This window comes from Melanaphis sacchari, unplaced genomic scaffold (assembly GCF_002803265.2).
Source record: "Melanaphis sacchari strain LSU unplaced genomic scaffold, SCAv2.0 Contig65_pilon_pilon, whole genome shotgun sequence".
Lineage (NCBI taxonomy): Eukaryota > Metazoa > Arthropoda > Insecta > Hemiptera > Aphididae > Melanaphis > Melanaphis sacchari.
The window spans coordinates 1206240-1227983 of record NW_020271469.1 but is presented as its reverse complement, the minus strand read 5'-3'; the positions used below and the strand labels follow the sequence as shown (position 1 = coordinate 1227983).

Genomic DNA, 21744 nt, shown 5'->3' with positions numbered 1-21744 from the left:
TAATATTGCTGTAATTATTTTAAATTATTAATTTACTAAAATGTATAGTATATTTAATATAAACAAAATATTATTCAATTTTTATATAAATTTTATTTTCCCAATTGATATTTAAAATATGTATTTATTCATTCAGCACATACGATTATTAGAAATCAGATTAGAAAAGTCTATTGTATTTCCAAGATATTTCTTGATATTTGTCTTTCAACATAATAGTCGCAAAACCAAAATTGTCGAAAACTATTTTGAAACTATATGAAACATATATACAATCATTTTTAATTTATCTATAAATATAATATCTAAGAAATCTTTCATTATTTTCTATATTAACTTAAATAAGTTGCTAATCTATATTTATTCATAAATACATTAGTCAATATTTTTATCTCCCTAATATATAATACATTTTTAAATTATGTTATTTCATGTTTGCACAAAATACTGTTAAACAATTTCGTAAAAAATAACAAACGACGTAAATCAATAAAAAATATGGCTCACACGAACGTCAAAAATTATTGCATTCTAACTTAGTGAAAACCACAGGAAGTAAACATAGGTAGTAAATACAACCTACAATCGATAGCATGCCCGACTTTACTTCTCATTCGTTCAGTTCACCCAGCACAGCTTCATTTGGTGACCATTTGACCGTAAATGACCTCGTAAACTATTCATTTTTAACTCTAAAATGTTAATGACAGTAAAATTTTAAATTTTGAATAAACTAAATAAATTAAAATTTTTGTACTTCAAAAATAATATCTTAAATCGTTAAAGGTTGAATTCTTTTATTATTAAATTTATTGTAAACTTTTAAAGTTTTGATAATATGAAAGTTTAAGAATACAAAATATTTCGAAAAATGTTACTAAAATAACAAAGTTTTGTACTACATAGTTTTAAAAATCAAATATATTCACAAACCTATAAATTGTTAAGTGAATTTTCAAAAATTTTGAATAGGTATCAAATGTTATTTTGCACAATGTTTTTAAGTAGGTACTATATTATAATTAAAATTTGATCAATGAACATACACGGTACTTAGAATTGTCGTCATCTAAAAAATAAAATATAAATGCAAGTTATACGATATAAACTAACCAAAAAAGGCTTTAAGGAAAAAATATAACATTCAACAATGTTATGAAAATAGTTTATCGTAAAACAAATTTAGTCGTTACTAGTTCAAAATACAATAAGATTCAATAAAACAGTTACAAAGTCACCGGTATAATCATAATAACTACATTTATATTTAAAAAAAAAATGTTGAATATATTTATTATGCTTTGCAATATTATATTAATCTATTACTAATTAAGTTTAATTAAAGTATCTAATTTTAAAATGTAAATTAACTGTAAAGGTTACTAACAATTAACAAATAAACTACTAAAAATACAATTTAAAACAATAATTATATAAAAGTAATAAATTAAAATTGTATTGTCATTGAATTATCTTATAAGAAATGTCAATCTTGCAAGGGACAAACTGTAACTTCTTTTTTGGAGACATTTAACGAATTAATCAATTAATAATAATTATGAATAATAAAAATAAAAAAAAATCGAAATAACATACTTATTTTATAAAATATTTCATATTGTGCATGAATATACCATATAATGTACCATTATAAGTTATAATACGTATATTTGAAGCTTAGACATCTAACATCTATGACTTTTTGAATTGATGGCGTCATTAAAACCATTAATATAAATGCTAATAAAACTGAAATAATATTAAAAACTTGAAACACGCAACTTAAAAATTAACTTGAACGCAAATTGCTTTGTTGCTTTAGATCAAATTAAAGATATAATATAAAGGACTCCAGTAAAAATTAAGTTTCCAGATGTATCACTGTGTAATTACTAGTTATTAACCACCTGCGCATTAAATAATGTTTTAAGTATCATTTTAATATTTTAAGTAAAATAATAAAAAACTATGTCATTTACACAAATTATAAATCTTTAAATTTAAAAATTGGACATTAACATTACATGCAATATCGTGTAAAAATACACTTTAATTTATTATTAATTATTTAATAAAATTGAATTTATCACATACATTGTTCAGTAAAAATTTAAATTTTACTATTTTAGTTCATTTTATAGGACAAGTTATAAAATATAAAAAATGTTACAATATTTTTATTATAATTATTATTATTTTTTATTTTATTTTTTTATTGGAGATACATTTTTCGACATCTGACATCTATTATTTTGCAAGTTTACATATTAATTCTATTGGTATAGGAGAAAACATTATTATAAATAGTTGAGATTGTTGAGAAAGTTAAATAGTAAATATATTAGTTTAAAATTATTTTAATAGGTCTCTGTTGTTGAAAAAAAATGAATATATTTTCAGTGTTTTTTTTCTCTGAGTTAATATTATAACAATTCTTATGAATGCATAATATAAAATATAACTTGCATAATTCCTTAAATAAACTTATTAAAATTAGATAATTTATTATAAGGTTACTATAGTTATTTTATTAAAAGTTAAAATGATTAAAAATCATGTATACAAATTATAATAAGTAAACTATAAAGTTTTATTTTTAAAAAAATATTTGAAAAGCTTAAAAGTGAAAATTAAAAAATATTCTCTTATTTTTAACATTTTAAAAGTTTTCTTTGAGTTAAGACTTTCATATTTTTGAAAAGAAAAAATACTTTTAAGCAACTCGCATTTAAATGAACACTGTCTTATTGTTTTTATTATTATTATTATTATTATTATTATTGTTTAAGTTTATAATGATTACAATGTGGTGAGAAACTAAAAAATACCTACCTATGGAGCTAATGAAAATATATTTTAATAATATTATTAATAACAGACTAACTTAAAATAATAAGTAAAACAAAACATAAATAATAAAGAGTTGTCAGCCAACAATAAAAATGTAAAACCTTATCTTGACAAAAAAAATGAAAGTAAATAAATAAATTATTTACAAGATTACGTCATTAAATTCCAAATAAATAATGTTGATAATTATTATAATTGAATATGTAATAATTATAAAATAAACATGAGAATATAAGTAATACGTACAATAGTTTAATACAGGTGAATTTTTAGATTAAAAATTTCCAAATTTATACGTCTTGATTTAGTTTGATGTGAAAATTTTTTTTTTATTATTATTTAATAGCTTCTAATGTGATACATATAATACGTAATATTGTATTATTTTTTAGGCCTAATAAATCTAAAATTTTCAATTTATAATATTTATTTTAATAATAACATAAATAAAATAAATACAACTTTCATACTATGTACGTATTATTTATAATCATGAAATAGAAAACATAATATATTCATTGCTTTAGTATTGCATTACGCGTGAACAACTCAAGCATCATAACGTTATAACTTTAAGACCATGAGTAGGTATTTTGTGTCGTGAATTTAGTTCTACTACAGTAAATTGTGTATCAAATCGAGATATGTATTATTATTGCATTAAATTTGGAATATTTTTGTCAAGTTATTTTATAATAAAACAATATATATATATTATTTGAAGCAACTCACTGACTGGTCTATAAGTATGAAATTACTAAAACTAAGACACGATAGATTTGAGTATAGAAAAATTTACATTTTTAATTAAAATTTAATTTAATGTTTATCTAATTTAAGTTACATTATATAAGTACTTACTTATAATTTATAAATACTTATATATTTTTACAATCGATTGCTTATCGATTTAGAATTATTATAACGATATTACACGTAGCTAATAATTATTTGATATTTAAATTGTACTTATGTATTTATTGATTTCCAAAAAGAAAAATTGTTCTTAAAATATTATTATATTTAAATTGTAGCTACATATTTAATTATTATAATAAAAACGATGAGCTTTAAATATTAAAAAATCATATTATTCTTCCAACTATTGAAATATAATCAGTATTATTTAATGACCGGAATGAGTACAATTTTTAGATTACCTTATTTTAAATCGAGTATAATTTAAACATTAGCTACTTTTTTTTTTTTGTTTCTGGTTAATAGTGCAATTTAAAAGAAATATATACAATTCGACTTCATGCATAGACATACTATCAACTAAAACATTCATAATGTCAAGTGAATATTATTCAATTACTCTGTAAATGATGTCATGAAATATAAATGTTGCACATTTTTCTATACGCTTTTAGAATATAAAATCTAAATTTATGGAAGACAAAGTTAGCATTCATTATATACAAAGTTGAGTTTTAAAAATAAAATTTAAAATTCAAAAATGAACATTTTTCATTTAATATTTATATGTGTTATTTTCAAACATTTTGTACAAATATTTTCTATTTATATATCGAAATATTTTATTATTCTATTTATGCAAAATAACAAACAGCCATTCTTTTCACGATAATCAAGAACTTTAAAGCTGACAACGTATTAATATTTTTGTCCAAGAAGTTTTCCACCATATTTTTATTAACATCATAGCTATTTAAAATAAAATAATATGTTATTTAATTTTTTTAAACAAAATTAAATGTACTAGGTTCTATTTTCTTTTTTCTAATTTAAATACGTCTTTAAAAATAAAAATTGTTGTTGCATAATTTATTAATTTTAAGATCAATAATCTTCAAACCATGTATGTATTACACTTAAAAACAAATAAATAAAAATAATTGAATATGTTACATAAAGCTTTGAGTATCAACTACCTTATATATTTTTTTTTGTTATTTATGTGTTTTACCTTTGATGTTATTGATTAAATGTTTAATTCAATACATTTTTTTTGTAGCTATTTTTATATTTAAAAAATATTTTATTTTTATTTTTTTTTTTTACTTTTTTCATTAAAAAATAATATGGATATTAGTTACTTATAATTATATTAAATATATTTTTTTATTATTGATTTAAACCACAACTTAAGCAACACATTTAAAGTTTTGATAATTTACATACAGTTTAAATAATTAGGTATTTTCTTTACAATATACATAGTACATATATATTTATTAGTCTTAAAATACATCGGCTGCAAAGGTCATTAATTACATTTTTTTTTAATATTATTAACTTTACACGTGTTACAAATGTTGGCTTACATTTTTTTGTTTTTTATTATTTTAAAATTTTAAATGATATAATTTAAATCAGTTTGCTTGAGAAAATCGATTATATCTGGGTTAAGTCGATGATTGGATACAAGTGCGGCATAAAAATTGTAAGATATCTTGTGTTCGATCCCATATTGAACGTATTTTAAACAATCTTAATCGAAAGATTAGTTCAACAAATCTGATATATCACATAATCCTCATATTAAAAAATATACCAAAAAATATTGATCGATAATATGTATTATAAATATTAAAAGTTTAAGCACTAGCTTATCAACGAAAATTTACAACTTTTATACAGTACTTAAAATGTTTTAAACATAGATTATAGATAAATAGCTTCTAGGATAACTCTATATAATTCGAGCTTAAAATATTTTTCCTTAATTATTGATTCATAACTAATTCTAAATCAAAATACAAACTTACTCATTTTTTTTATCCTTGCTCATCATTTATTTATATAAAAAAAAAAAAAAAAACATATTCATTAAAATACTTTAAGTCATTTTTGTTAAAAATAAGAGCATAAATTCTTATTTTTGAAATAAAATAAAATACCTAATTTTTTTTCCCCCAATGATACTATTTAAAGTCTAATATATTCTCACAAAATAAATATTTAAATTATAATTTTTTTTAATAATATTTCCAAAAAATTATAAAATTTTTACTAGTATATACTAACAGATATCTTAATTGTAAAACACTTTCACATAAGTTATTCAGTTTTGATCGATCTACCAAACATTTCTATTTTTATACTTATATTTAACAAACTTTATACAAAATTATAAAGCACTTAGCTACTCTTATATAAATACTATATTTATAAAATAATTAATGATTACTACATGTATAACAATTATTATATAATAATATACTTACCTCACATAATACTTTAAGCACATTATGAATTTAAAATATTAATAAAATATAATCAAATCTTTTTATACAGAAAATTAATTATTACATAATTAATTTTGCTTTATTTTACTCTAGAAATCAAATTTAAAATATTGATGAAAAATAATAATATAATTTAAATACATTAGTACCTATTAACTATAAATCCCAATTTAATACTTCTAAAATCATGTAATTTTGACATTTACATTTTACATAATGTACGTTGATAAAAACAATATAACGGTGCCTTTTTAATTTTTTTTTTTTTTTTTATTGAAGAAAAAATAAAAATTAAGAATAGAATAATAATTATAGGTATGTTTTAATAACCGATACGGTTAAATCTTTTATGTTCGTCCTAAATTTTATAGAAATTTGAATCATGGAAAAAGTTCGCGGTAAATTAATCTCATATAAATATAACACAGATAATACATTTTTAAGTAAACATTAAGTTTGTTTGACATTGTTAAATTAAAAATAATTAGATAAAATATAATGCGTTTCACGAATCAATAATCATGTGTTAAGTTATTTCAAACTTTACTTCATAGTATTAAGATTAACTATACATATACAAATATATGAATAAAAATAGGAATTTAGCAAAATTGAATTAAGATTAAAAAATTAAAACTTTTCAAATTTCAAGAAATGGAATATATTTAATACGAGATTAAAATAGTATAATACTATATTACTATTAATGAATTTTTTTCTCATTTACATGCTATTAAATTATCTATGATATGAAACGTAATTTAAAGTAAATTATATATTTTTAATTTATGCAAATCATATTTTAAAAACAAACAAACAATTTACATTTCAATTTTGAATTAGAGTATAATGGGCAATACAAAAACTTAAAGAAAGGAAATTCTCATAAATAATTTACAGTGTCTGAGTTTTTAATTTGGTTTTATACGGTATTTCAATTTGTTGGTGAGTTATGATAATTTTTTAAATTGCAGTATCAACAATATATACTCAAATTTACTTAAAAATTAAAAGATCGTAAAAATTTAACGTTCAATTACAAATAATGTTCTAAACTTTTAAGTTTAATAATAGGTTTCTAATATTTAAGCTAAAAGCTTGTTTCTGCTTAGTACCAATTTGTCATGTTGTACATTAATAAGATGAAGCAACACATGCAGGTAAGATATCCTTTTAAATTTTACTAATACATAAAATTTCTACAAGTAAAGTATTTTATTAAGGCATTAATTTTACATATTATATATTATGATATTTTTAAATATTTTAAAAAGTTTGAGACCTAAAAAAGAAGGAAAGTAGGTAACCCGCTCAAAAGTAAATGACTAGTCGAGTGCACCTCATCAGCCATCATTGAGTAGTTTACCATAATATATGTGTTAAATTACTTAAATTTGAAGTAAATAATAAATCACTACATAAGAAAAACGATTTCCAGTTGAGACAGTGTTTTAGCCTACTATCATATGAATTGTTATTTTAAGTCGTAACCTATTGTACTATTAGTAATATGATATAAATAAAATAATTAAAAGTGTAAAATAAATCTAAATAATTTTAAAATGTTGTGTGCTTGAAACATAATTATGTATTTTAAAAGTTTCAAATAGCTAATATTTTTTGATTATAAATAATGAACTAAAAACGTTATTCTTCATTTAATTACATAATTTCGTCCATGTTTAAACTTATTTAATTTTTAATTAAATTTTATTACTAAACTTAAAAATTACGCCAATGTTAAATCACAAACACGATAAAACGTAATATATTGACATACAATACACAAATGTGTATGGCACATGTGATTATGATATTATTATCATTATAAAACATTTCAAGCAGAGTATCACCACCGTGTGTTTTTGTGTAACACGTGAAGATGAGGAATTTCAACGGGAAAACTCACGGCGGTATACGATATATATATATATATATAGACACGACGTTTAAATAGATAATAATGATGATGATTATACTAATAATAATACATCATAAAATATTCGTGCACGAAATATTATACACATTACCTATAATATATGCGATAATACGGAAATTATAAATATTTATTCAATTTTCTTATTTTAACGCATTTCGTTTCCGTGACAAGAGTGTGTCAATACCGACGTCCACACCCGAGACGTGTACGTACGTCAGGCTTCGACTTACCTCTAAACTCCAATTTGAACAGCCTCTCGCCGCTGTACTTGGGCACCTTACAGCAGTTGATCTTGACCACCAAACGCATGATGACGCGCAATATCCGGAACCAGGACACACGGACAGCGGGGCCGCGCTACGACGACTGGAGCGGTTCGGCGGGCCGCTGCGGCAACAGCGACAACGGCGGCGACGGGACCGGCGCGTTTTCCGCGCAACAAGCACCCCGCCCCGACGGTTTACTTGTTGATTCGGTCCGCGCTTTTCCCGCACCTGTTCGCGCTGTGTGTCGCTCTCTTCCGGACGACGTCGACGTTCATCCTAAACAGTCGCTTTGAATACTGACTTGTAGTTTATGGATCATGGTTTTCATGGTCGAAACAACTATAAGGTATACGTAGTTCGATGTCAAAAACTCTGATTGAAAACAAACGAAAATAATTGTGAATGACGCATAGTCAGACGGGTACTACCGCAACGGATTAGTTACGTGCTGAAGAGAGTCACTTGCGTGCGCGCGTGTGTGTGTGAGGGTATTTCGCAGCAGATATATCTCAAGTTTTGAGTATAAAATTTGTTTAAGGTTAAAATGCACGGTAAATTTTAATTATACATTAATACAATAATAAATTAAATGGATTGATTTGAGAACAATTTGTTTGCATTAAGAAATAATGCCAAAAAAGCTTTGACAATGTCACACGTCGTCAGGCGTAGATAAATATTTTAATAATCATTAAATAATCTCAGTACTTCATATTTTCAAACTAATTTAATAGACTTAAAATAACAGTACATTTTCCTACTCTCTGTACCATGTTTCTACGACAGATTACGAGCTTTTCGACGTGTACCCTCTGATGACAATTTTGACAACAGCCAGACATTTCATGGAAAATATTTGACTTTTAGTGGCTTAAAGGAATATTACACAACTCATGTACAACAACAACCATAGAATATCAATAAACAATAAACTATAATGTTAGATCATAATATTAAAAGTAAATTTAAGTGCTTTAAATTATTTACACAAAATTTCAATTTAATCAGTTAGCCAATGAATTTATCTTACCATCCTGACTTCTTCACTCGCAACCTAGAATCTCTGTATAACTTTGAAAACTATTATTTAAAAAGCAAAAAAAAAAAAAAAACAACAAGAAATTTATCGATTAAAAAAGACATTTGACATATATAATCAATTTAAGAGGTAATTACAAAGTATAAAATTTAATTAAAGAATAAATCAATTTTACCTTATACGATTAGTGACAAATTTAACAGATCTTTATTCTCATGACAAATAGTGGATCATAAAAATACACTTAAAAAAAAACCTTATATATTTACAAAAACATTTAAACATACTACAATTGTACTCAAAACATCGGTATAAGCTTACATTTTAAACGAAGCATTTTTAATTTTAAGCTATCTTAACTACTTAACTACTAGATACACATTTGACCCACCACCAAAAATCTAGACATTACTTTATTCGCAAATTTAAATATCTGAGAACAAATCAAGTGTGATATATAGCGTTATTTATCGGAATTCAAATACCTGAGAAATTTAGTTAACTTATAGCTGCTTAATTACGATCTGCACAGTTAGTTTATCCTAAAGTACAAATTATCCATTTAGATTCCATATACTTGGCTTACATTGATTTTATTGAACGCGTTAAATACTTTCCTAACTGCAGTTTAATATGATAATTGATTACCTATGAACACAACGATTTTACACCAATTAGATCCCCTCCATGCAACTTCTAGATGTAAATTAGTTGATGTTTCTTACATTTTTTGATTTATAAATGATTTGTACATTTATTCATTGTACCTATACCTATTAACATTCTTTCTTATAAAAAATGTTTTACTCCTATAGTATTATTTATCATTGGTCATACAATTATACACTTCATGAAACACTTCATAAATTATTTGGAAATTTAATTCATTTTTATCGATTACCTTCAGATGTCATTTTCAAATTCATAATTTTAATTTTAATATGAGTTAAATTGTATATTAAGTCTCAGGTTTCGCCACTGAGTGTTTAATTTCAAAACAGCACGTGTATTTTTTGAAGGGCAGCAACTTTCTTGAAATATAAGGAATTCTTTGGCCCCTCTTAATTTCGAAATGTTTTGATTAAATTGTACACGATTTTTAACATAAACAGATTTAATTATATTTGTGTTATTTTCAAATCAATGTATAGTTTAATATTGACGTCATAAAAATACATAATAATAAGACTATGAACAAAACATTTATTAAGAATGATTATTAAACAATTATTTGACAAAATATATAAAATTATTTGGATAATATATCATAAAACATAATTTCTATAAAATAAAGTTCGAGGACTTTAAAGTAACATATTATGATTACTATGTGATAGATTGGCCGCAAGTTCAGTTTAGTCAGATTATATAAGCAGTATATATAAGTAATAATCAAATAACAATGGTTAAAGAATTAAACACATAATTTAATTACGTAACGGCTTAAATGGTAAAAAAATGTAATTTAATAATATTATTGATTTAAGTTGGTGAAAAATTCTAATGAGTAATGACAGTTACATATTTAATAAATTCATTTTTTAATAATAAAATTATCATTCTATAATTACATTTATAAAATTAAACCAATAACTCAAAAGGGGATTAATTCAACAATACTAGTAATGAATAAAAATCAGTACATATATTATTTTATACATTTCATAATATTAAATTACTATGTAAAGTATTAACCAATAATATTATTTATACGAACTCTATTGACATCCTTTTTGAAAACTTTGTTATAAATTATACTGGTAGATCGCGCACAAACAATACTTAAACAGACCAATAATTTACTTGATTGAAAAATAATTGTGTTTAATTTAGATTATGAATAATCTAAAAATCTATTTATATGAATAAAATTTATGACAAATTTATCAATTATTATTTTTTTTTTTTTTTAACTTTTATTTACTTTTTTATAAATTGCAATTCTTATTACTTTTACCGGAATTTATTTTAAATAGTGAAATGTACCTACTGTTTTAAATAATTTATAAATATTATTTATTAGACATTTAGAGATACTTATTAGTAAGTTATTACATAAACTAATAGTAATATTTAATTACTTTTAATTAGAAAGGTAAGCGGAAGACAAAAAATTGAGTATAACAGAAAAATTTAAAGCACTTGGAAAAGAAAAAAGCTAAGTAAACAAAAGAAGTTAAATGGTAGTCTAATTCAAATTGTGTAAAAGTACAAAATTTAAGTGAAACTAAAATAAGTTCTCAATATGACGAAAAATACGTCAAAATTAGTCCAAGGAAAATAAATTTAATACTATAGACTTAACAGTATTGTATCATTTGAATTGACTTGTGCATTAAATAGGGCTAAATTAAATGAGAAAAATGCCACATAAGTTTTGTCTTCGGTAGCATTATCGTCAGAAATCGCTCCCAAACAACTTGCCATAAATAAAGAATCAATTCAAAAACAACGTCTTTTTTATCATAAAATATCAAAAGAAATGCATAAATTACTCCCGGCATTTTCTTCAAAAAAGTTTGTAAACCGTTTAACAGTACTTATTTCGAAAGAAAATGTAACTAAACTCTTGGGAATACTCTCTATACTTAATAGTTAATAGTACACGTCGAGCACAAACTGAAGCCGTTTATAATATTCTTGACGATTATAATTGATTTGATGATAATTTATTATAATATATTTCAACACTACATCTAATAACACGGGTATAAAACCAGGTTGTTGTACAGTATTAGAAAAAAAACTAAATGAAGATCTATTGAATTTAGCTTGCAGAGCTAAATGGGGCTTATGTTGTAAAAGTTTATAACACATTAATGGGTGCATTGGCTAGCCCAAATATTTTATTATTTCAAAGATTGTCTTATTCTTGGACGAACATCGATTAAACTAAATTAAGAGGAATCAAAAATCCATATATTAATTTGACATTATCACCACAATAATATAATTTGATTACATTGTTATGTGAAAAAAATTAAACGAATTTCAACCTAGAGATGATTATAAATGGCTAATTCAACTATCACATTTTCTTTTGGTATTATTCCACAAAAAAAAAAAAAAAAATGTAAATATAATAACTCTAAGAACGTACCATATGGCTAGATGGATGGCTGAACTGATATATATTATTGTCTAAAAATGTACATGTTTCATTCTCAGCATGTATGTAAAATATTGGTTCACTGCTCAGTCTGCAACATAAACTTCAAGAAATGATTCAAATTTCATTAACGAACTAATAGAATATAAAAATTGCTGAAATAGCGATTAATAGTTTATCTACACATAGTTGGTATCTCAGTGAAACATTGGTTGACTTAGCATTTTTGGATAACAAAGTCTCTATAGAAGAAAAAGATAAAAAAAACCTCTCATGCGAATTAAGTTGGACGAACGTAGTATACCAAACATACAATTATCAAACTTTGTTATAAATAATTCAAAAAAAAATTTTGAAGCACTTAATTCATCTTACACTTTTGTTTAAAGTAGTTACATGGGAAAAAGACGAGAAATATAACAAACTGAAAATAATATATATATTCATACACAGTAATTTATCATTGAATTCAAATTGACCACATCTATTGCAGTAACTTACTCAATGACGAGATAAAATCGATTCCTACTGCTTAGCTACAGTACAGTAGAGCAGTTACGTAAATCCCATTTTTTAAGTATAAATATTATCTGTACTTAATGATCAATAACTATACTGCATTATATAAGGACCATATATATAAAAATAATATATGTATATAGGATTTTGTATTAAATTTTAAAATTAATTTTTTGATATAAAATTATATAATTACACAGATTACACTTATTTCAAAAAATATCCATCAATCAAGAGATATGACTGACTATAATAATTAAAAAATTATAATCTTTCACAGTTTATGGTATTTCTTGGAAAATCATAGAACGGAATACTCGTAAGAATCTTTACCAAGAAGTTACGTGTACGTAAACCCTACCTAATTCCAAGTTAAATGCATGTAACAATATATTGGATTAGATTAATAATAATATTTTTTAATGGCAGCCATCTAATTAATCAAATAATAAATTACATTATTTCATTAATAAAATTCTCAAAATGATAAAATATAAATATATTATACTATACTATACTATAATTACTCACAATAAAATCTTTAAATTTAATTCACACTATTTTTCACAGTAAAATTCTCGAAAATACACTTGTTATTTATCCGAATATCAATTATCATAAATTTAATTCTTATTATTTTTCCACCCCAAAATAATTATTTAATAATTTATTACTCAATTATTAGCTTTAATTATTTATTTTCAAAATATTTTATTTGTACGCATAAATAATATATATATATATGTTTACACTTCACATAAAATTATACTATGTGTTTATGTACACATAGTAACATAGGAGATTAATCATTTATACGTATTCTATTTAATACTTACACGAGTAAGTTAGAAATTAAAATATTCTCCATTTTCTTTAATAAAACAACTTTTAGTATATAAACAGATTAAAAATCAGGGTAGATTCATTGAAATCGATGAAAAGATGATTAATCTTCTCAATAGTGATTTAAATGAATTTGTCTCCCAAAATTTTCGAAGAAGAATTCAAAAATTCACAAAAATGTCTTAAAATTTAAATTATTAATTCCATGATTCGGTACTATTAAAACAAAATAATATTTACTGATGTATTAGTTACTGAATATTACTAATTTTTTATTTATTTTTTTTTTTGAATAAAAAAATTAAAACTTGCCTAAATTGATTAAAAATTATTAATTTAAACTTCAGGTGAACCAAAAATAAAAAATAAATATTATATTACGAATGGCGATATCATATCAACCTAATTTCAATATTAACCGGTCGTTGGTGACACTATGAGTATTTTGCTCACACATTTAGTATTTTTAGAACCATTGGTTTATATTTCATTCGATTTTGACAATATTATATAAATGCTTCATTGAGTTATTCACGAAAACAAATACGGAAAAACATTAAATGTTATAAATAAACTAACAAAGTTATTGAAGTCCAATGTTGCCGTACATGTAATAATAACGTATAATATTATGTTAGCGTTGTCGTTGTGCTCGCACGTCACTGATCGCATTACCAATATTACCATATTATCTAGTTATTTTATTATTATATTATTATATTATCTAGTTATTTTATTATTATATTATTATATTATCTAGTTATTTTATTATTATATTATTATATTATTTAGTTATTTTATTATTATATTATTATATTGTTTTATTATTATGCTTTAGCAGTTCAATATTGATATTTATCAATACCGAAATATATAAATTTGTAGGCTCATACGTGTATTTTAATAGGTGAGCATTTCGCTAATACATCACTATCGGTGCTATAAATCAACGACGGGTTAAATAATAATAATCATGTTAACAATACAGAACACTTGCCCACATATATTAAACGTGTTAAACATTGACAACAAATTTAAAATTATTAATCATATTTTATATTATACACACACACATATATATAATACATTTTTATAAAATCTGATTTTTAGAATTTATTATATTTATTCATTTGTACAAAATGTTTGAATTGTTAATTATTGGTTGGCAATATCTATTCCCGACAGTGTTGGATACTTGGATAGTACTATGATTCAATATAAAATAAAATATCATATTAGTAACACAGTAATCATTTAATTACATTATAATTCAATTAACTTATAAATTGCGATACCACATTATTTATAATAATACCAATTATTTATTACAAAAACTATGAAACTCTAGAAAAATTAAAAAAAAAAAGAAGTATTTCAAACAAATTATTGTGGAGTTCAAATTATGTGTCAATTCAAAAACGTATTTTACTACCGTGAAAAATAATTCAGATTAAAAATAAATAATAATACCAGTAAGTAAAATTCAAATTTTATTAATAATGGGTTGTAATTCTTTTAATGCATATTTACAGTTTATTTATACTTTATAGAATCTATAATTTAATTTTTGCTAAAATTAAGTATTAAATTTTAATCAATGATCAACCATCACGAAATTTAAAGTAAAAATAGGCAATAGCTTAAAATTAATATAAATGTTTTGAAAACGACATTGTGTTTATAAAACAAAATAATATTTAAAGAGTTTAAGTCCACATCAATAATATTTTTGAATTGAAACAAAATAATTAATATTGGTATTTTTTTATTTAAATTTCCTTCAAAAACAAAATCTAAATTTTTTTTTGCAAAAATAAAATATTCTCTTACTATATACAAACTTTTGATAAATCTTTAGATTTTTAAATATTAGAATAATTACTTACGAGATAACTTCTATATATTTTATAAATTTTTGACTGAGCGAAAAATTTTATTAACAATTATTAAAAAAAAAAAAAATGTTTAATTCCTATAAATAGCTCAAAAAGAGCCAAAATTTCATTAAAATTATATAAAAAATACTTGTATAAAATTTCAACATCAACAAATGGAATACCTGGTTGTCTAGGCTTATGACTAACAGAGCTATGTATTCCTATGCCGATCCGATCCGTCAGACTATAGCCATAATAAGTATTGGGCTTTTAGTTAAAAATAGAAAGTATATTATATATACTAACGAGGTTAGGTCTAGTAATACTATATGGACGCAAGTTTACATATTTTCACCAAAATACCTAAGTGATTATAAATTATTTTGTTTACTGCAACTTATAAATCATTATAGAACTATCACAAGTTATACATACTCACTTTCATATTTCACATCGATAGAACATAAATAAGTAATTATTTTCTACAACTCATTATCATCCCAGTTAAAGTTTTTTACCTTTGACGAGGGCACTGATGACGGGGATCATAGCGAGAAGCTTGGTAATGACGACAATTTTAAGGACCTTGCTATCGTCCCCATCACCAGCGCCCTCGTCATAGGTAAAATTATATATTTATGTTTAAATCCATTGATATTGGTAATACGATTTTATGAAAAGATAAAACTATATAATTAATTTTAGAAAAAAATTGCAAATCTATAAACTTGTAAATACTTTTCAACTTATAGCTCAGTTATTATCAACCGTAACTAAAATTTTCCATTAACAATGTAAAAAAAAACTGTAGATTAACGAACTAGCTGTTGTAACCTTTATCCTTAATTAAAAAAAAAAAAAAATCTAAAACAATAATATTATCACAAACCATAAAACAGTCTCTTAATAAATGTATTTTTATTTTCTAGCCACCAAATCGGGAATTATTAATATTTATTGAACTACTATGTTCCTACTAACACTTTCACGTGTAAAAATTGTTTTCGGAATAATTATAGTCTGCTTACTGGTGCAGAGTTTTTATTATCACGACTACTACAATCTGATGACTACTAGACAACAATGTGTCCCATCAACTAAATTTGAGCCAAAACCTGAGCTAGAACCTCGCGCCGATTTTTCCAATAGTATAACTATGGTAAATAAACAATCAAGTTCTATAAAATATTTTTTAGATATATTTTATTGTTAATTTTACTGTAATAACTCTTCATAATATTATTTTTATTATTATTGTTAAGATACATTGAGCGTGTTCATATCATAAAATGTATTGCAGATTTTTTTGTTGCACGCATATAAAACAATATGTTACATTAAACACATATTATCTTTAAAATATTACTTATCTAATGAAAATATATTAAATTTTTGAAAAAAAAATTCAAATATGTAACTTAGTACCTATCTGTGAACTTTAGAGTTTTTCATTTGAAGCGCAATTCAAATGCGAAATTCGAGAAAAACAAGAATGAGTAATGTTTAAAAAATTCGAAATTAATTTTGATAATTCTTGTATAAATAAAACTTAATTTAGAACGTATTTTAACTATACATATTTATTATTGTTTTCAATTATATAAACTATGTTTGGTAGCTTACCAAACTCTTACTCTTTTCACTATGAATTAATAAAATATATGTTACAGGTCAATAATAAAATTCAAACCAATGCATTGAAAAACAATTACGTTAATCTCTTAAATCTTGCGTTGTGTCCAAAAATACTACCCGTCTTAAGTAATTTTACAATTATATATTTGTTATATAGCTGTAATATAAAATGTAAATTTATTAATTTAATATGATTATTTATACCAAAGAGGTTCAACAAATTGTGATAATTTAATTTGTACGAAAAAATTATGTATAAAAATTAAAGTGGAAATTAAAATAAATACACCATCGTAATTCGTAGGTGTATAAAATTGGTATTACAATGTTAGCAGAAATTTTCCAAATAATAAAATTGTTATCAATCTGTTATAATGTAAAATAATTTTTATACATATGCATAATGTTATAATACCTTGTTCTGTTACTTAAGTCCATTTTCAACATAACACATAAAATGTGAATCTTAAATTAACAAACTATAGGTTTATTTTTTTATATTTTTATAGATGAAACATTCCGTTTGCTTGTACCCACTAAGGAGAAATTGGAAGACGTAGCATTACAGTTATCACAGTTAAGGATTTTAGAAGGAGGTCACCAAATGCCTTTGGACTGCGAAGCGAGACATAAAATTGCAATCTTAGTGCCTTATAAAAACCGATTTTCAAACCTCTGCTCTCTCCTATTAAATTTACATCCATTTTTAACAAAACAAAAACTAGACTACACTATTTTTGTCATAGAACAGTTCAGTGAGTCTTTGACTGAAGAAAGTTTTTATTGATAAAATTTTAAATTATTAAAACCTTATAATCAAAAATTAAGCACTTCACGATAATCTGATATAATTTTTTTTTTGTTCATCAAATAGACGATGGTCCTTTTAACCGGGGCAAGTTACTAAACATTGGGTATACCGAAGCATTAAAGTTTAACAATTATGAATGTTTCTATTTCCACGACGTAGATCTCATACCAATGAATAACAGTAATTTTTATGATTGTTCGGACCGACCAAAACATATGGCAGTAGCTATTGATAAAAAAAAAAGCAGGTAATCGTTAATTAAACACTTTTTTTATAGTTATACAATTATTTTAAACTATTGGTGATATTTTTGAAAATAAACTTCATTATCTTTATCAATGTTTGTTTTAAAATAAATATTTTCACATTGCTTATTTTAAATATATAATATTACATATGTATGCCTAACTTAATATTTTATTAATAATATTTCAAATTTGTTTCTAAGAAATTTGTCATGAAGAAATTAAAAATTAGGCTGTTATAATGAATAATTGTTCTTTTCAAAAATGTACTGCTATAAATATTTCAAGTCTTCAAGTTGTATACAAACTAAACTATATTTTTTAAATAATAATTTATCGATATAATGAGTATACTGAATAAAAACATTTACCGTTAAAATAATTATTCAAAACAGGACTTCATAATTTATCATTTTGTTTATCAAAAGGCTCTTTTAAACTTATTATTAGGAATAATAATTGTTGGTTAAAAAAAGGTTCTTAATAAATATATGATAAACAAAAGCGGTATACTTTCAAAATTCATTGAAATTTTATACCGATCTAAGGATTGTTAATTATAATATATTATGTAGGCTCAACCATACGACTATTTGAGTACTCGTAATAATTAAAGACTTCAGCCAAAGGTATGTGGATGATCAATAGTTAATCATAATTAAATTAAGAAACATAATTCAATTTAAAGAAACCATAATGAAAAAATTCAAAAGACGTTATTATTTTATTATATTAAAACAAACGTATTGAATAGGAAAAATAATAACGACTACGATGTGTTTAGAATGCCGTACAGTGATTACTTTGGTGGAGTGACGAGCATGAATCGAACGCATTTTAAGCTAATCAATGGATTCAGTAACATATTCTGGGGATGGGGTGCCGAAGATGATGATTTGTTTAATCGGGTCAAAGCTCACAAACTAAATTACACCAGATGCCCACATGACTTTGGACATTATCATTCGTTGTCACACGATATACAAGAAAAGAACAAAGAAAGGTAAAACAAAAATAATCATCTATCTAAGTACTTATAAGTTATATCCTATGTTATTAATTTATGTAACAATTATATTATGCAAGTTCAAATTAGGCGATATGGATACAATATGTTTCCACCAAAAGTGTACCATTCCCTTTTCCATCAATGCCTATATCTATCAAACATATAGATAAAATTAACCAATTACACATTTCCACCAAAACAATTTATATACCACCAATTTATTTAATATTATTGTTATTATATTACAATTTTTTTTTATAATTTGCATTTTTTTAAACTATATATCTTTGTATTTTGATAATATGTAAGATATTATTATTTTAGTCTTAAATACATTATGTTATTCTCGGGAAATTCGCGGATTTACTGTACCAATCAAAACTTTTATTAATTATTATAATATTACATTCTGGTGTAACACCTACATAATTATAATTGTAGATGAGAATACTTTTAAATCTTTTATGTAAAGTGGCATAAATGGTAAATAAATAATAGTATTACTTACTAAAAATTATAAAATTTCAATAATTTATCTAAAAATTTAAAAAAAATGAAAATAAGAACTCCAAATATATATATAATATATACCATAATATACCAATCCTCTCTACTTAATGAAAAAAAAACAAACGTAGAATAAATAACATATTTTAATAACCACTAAAAAAAAGGTAGGCAATTGTGTATCACTTTGCTGTACCTACATAAGGTGTCGAGTGTGCTACTATTATTCTCATAAAAAAAACTAATTTAACTTTCTGGTAGAATTTTTTTTTTTTTAAATAGATTTAAAAACTTATAAATAACTTTTAATTTTTAATTTTAAAATCTTATGTATAAACAGAACATTTTTTATTTTTGAGATAACTTAAATTATTCAGTACTTACTGATTAGATTAGTTACACTCTTTTTAAAGATAGATATAACAGTAGATAGTTTATACAAATCGGGTTCTGTAGAATTTAAAAAATTTAAATTAAGAATATGTTTTAATGAGTGAGCTGATATTAATTTATTTACTTTAAATAAGTCAACTATATATTATTCCAACTATACCAGCTAAAGAACTAAATTTAAATTGAGATATTTGTTTAATTATTTCCTGTTTTTCAGTTAAAATCAATTGATTAAAGGCCATGTTATGATATTCAACAATAATAACTTACGTTTATGTTTTGTGCTTGCCTTACAGACAAAAATACCTTGAACTCGGGTATTTACGTTACAATACGGATGGACTTAACAGCCTCAATTACCAGGTAAAAGCACTGAAAAAATTACCACTATTCACATACATCTTGGCGGACCTGGCCGAGAAGCACAGATGATAAAAGGTAATGAAATGGTACTGGTCAAAATTCCACTTAAAAAAGCCTCTCTCTTTCTCTTCTCACACTCTCGTTCCTTCTCTTCCTCACACTCTCACTCTCCTTTTATTCATCGCGTTCTCTCTCTCTATGCCTCTCGATTAATAACATAACATATTTAAAAAAAAAAAAATAATGTATGATACAAAATATGCATAGATTAACAGTACTATATAATATTGTGTTATATGCATTTTTTTCTATTCACAATTTATTTGTGACGTGGTACTTAACCAAAACATTTTGTATAGAAACTAAAACTAAATTTATAAAATGTTGTCTGGTAACATCAGACGAATAAAGATACACAAAAATCAGACGTTATTATTGTAATAATCATTCCTCGATTCGCGGATAATCCACCCTCGACCGGCGTCGATGGACATAGCATTATAGTACAAACATTACTTAATGTAATAATACTATGTATACAGGTACAACAATGTATTAAACACTTATACGTAATAATATTATTATAGCATATGTCCGGTACATTGTATTATTTATAATAAGTATAACGTATAGATATTACCTATAATTCAAAAAAACTGTTCCGCCGCCCGCCGGACAGACTGTGACCACAGCCAAACGGACGTTTGAATAAAATATAATATTAATACTGGGTATTAAATATTTTCTAAAACTTTTCATTCCTTGTCATTTTTAATCTTGTATATGTTATACACTTTACCACATAGAGTGTACAAGATTGCTATTTACGTGTTAAATACGTGTATTATAATGAATTTTATTTGTTAAATTTTCATGAAATAAACTACCTATTTTTTTCACGTTCTAAGTTGTTTGGTTTTTTACGTTATTACCCGACAGCTGAAGTATTGCCTCACGGTCTTATCAGGTGCTGAGTGTATTGCCGATTGAAAAAAATAAAAAATAGTTTACATTATTATAATAAATATATTTAGGTATGTTATATCACTGCTCGGCCACAACTATTGGTTTATAAATTATTATTTATTTTGTCTTACATTTTGTTTTCATTGAAAAATTAATAACAT

General features: G+C 23.6%; 2 protein-coding genes across 4 annotated transcripts in view; one reads left to right on the top strand and one right to left on the bottom strand.

Moving 5' to 3' along the window:
• Window positions 1-8352, bottom strand: part of LOC112600525 (otoferlin-like) — a 138315-nt gene extending 129963 nt beyond the window's left edge. For all 3 annotated transcript variants that reach the window (XM_025347772.1, XM_025347771.1, XM_025347773.1), the window contains exon 1: window positions 8232-8352. In XM_025347772.1, the coding sequence (XP_025203557.1) occupies window positions 8232-8310 (79 nt within the window). In that variant the 5' untranslated portion in view covers window positions 8311-8352. The remainder of the gene's footprint in view (window positions 1-8231) is intronic.
• Window positions 8353-15104: 6752 nt separating this feature from the next.
• Window positions 15105-21497, top strand: LOC112600550 (beta-1,4-galactosyltransferase 4-like). Its single transcript, XM_025347807.1, has 7 exons — window positions 15105-15249; window positions 16584-16813; window positions 17325-17415; window positions 17799-18044; window positions 18164-18347; window positions 19130-19348; window positions 20551-21497. The coding sequence occupies exons 2-7, from the start codon at window positions 16622-16624 to the stop codon at window positions 20684-20686; spliced, it is 1068 nt and encodes a 355-aa protein (XP_025203592.1). The 5' UTR covers window positions 15105-15249; window positions 16584-16621; the 3' UTR covers window positions 20687-21497.
• Window positions 21498-21744: the final 247 nt, after the last annotated feature.

Excerpts from the sequence above, each read along its gene's own strand:
- LOC112600550 (XM_025347807.1), top strand. The coding sequence starts at position 16,622 with ATGTTCCTACTAACACTTTCACGTGTAAAAATTGTTTTCGGAATAATT. Across the intron at positions 16,814-17,324 it reads TTTCCAATAGTATAACTATG|GTCAATAATAAAATTCAAAC; the intron begins GTAAATAAACAA and ends TATATGTTACAG. Across the intron at positions 17,416-17,798 it reads AAAAATACTACCCGTCTTAA|ATGAAACATTCCGTTTGCTT; the intron begins GTAATTTTACAA and ends ATATTTTTATAG.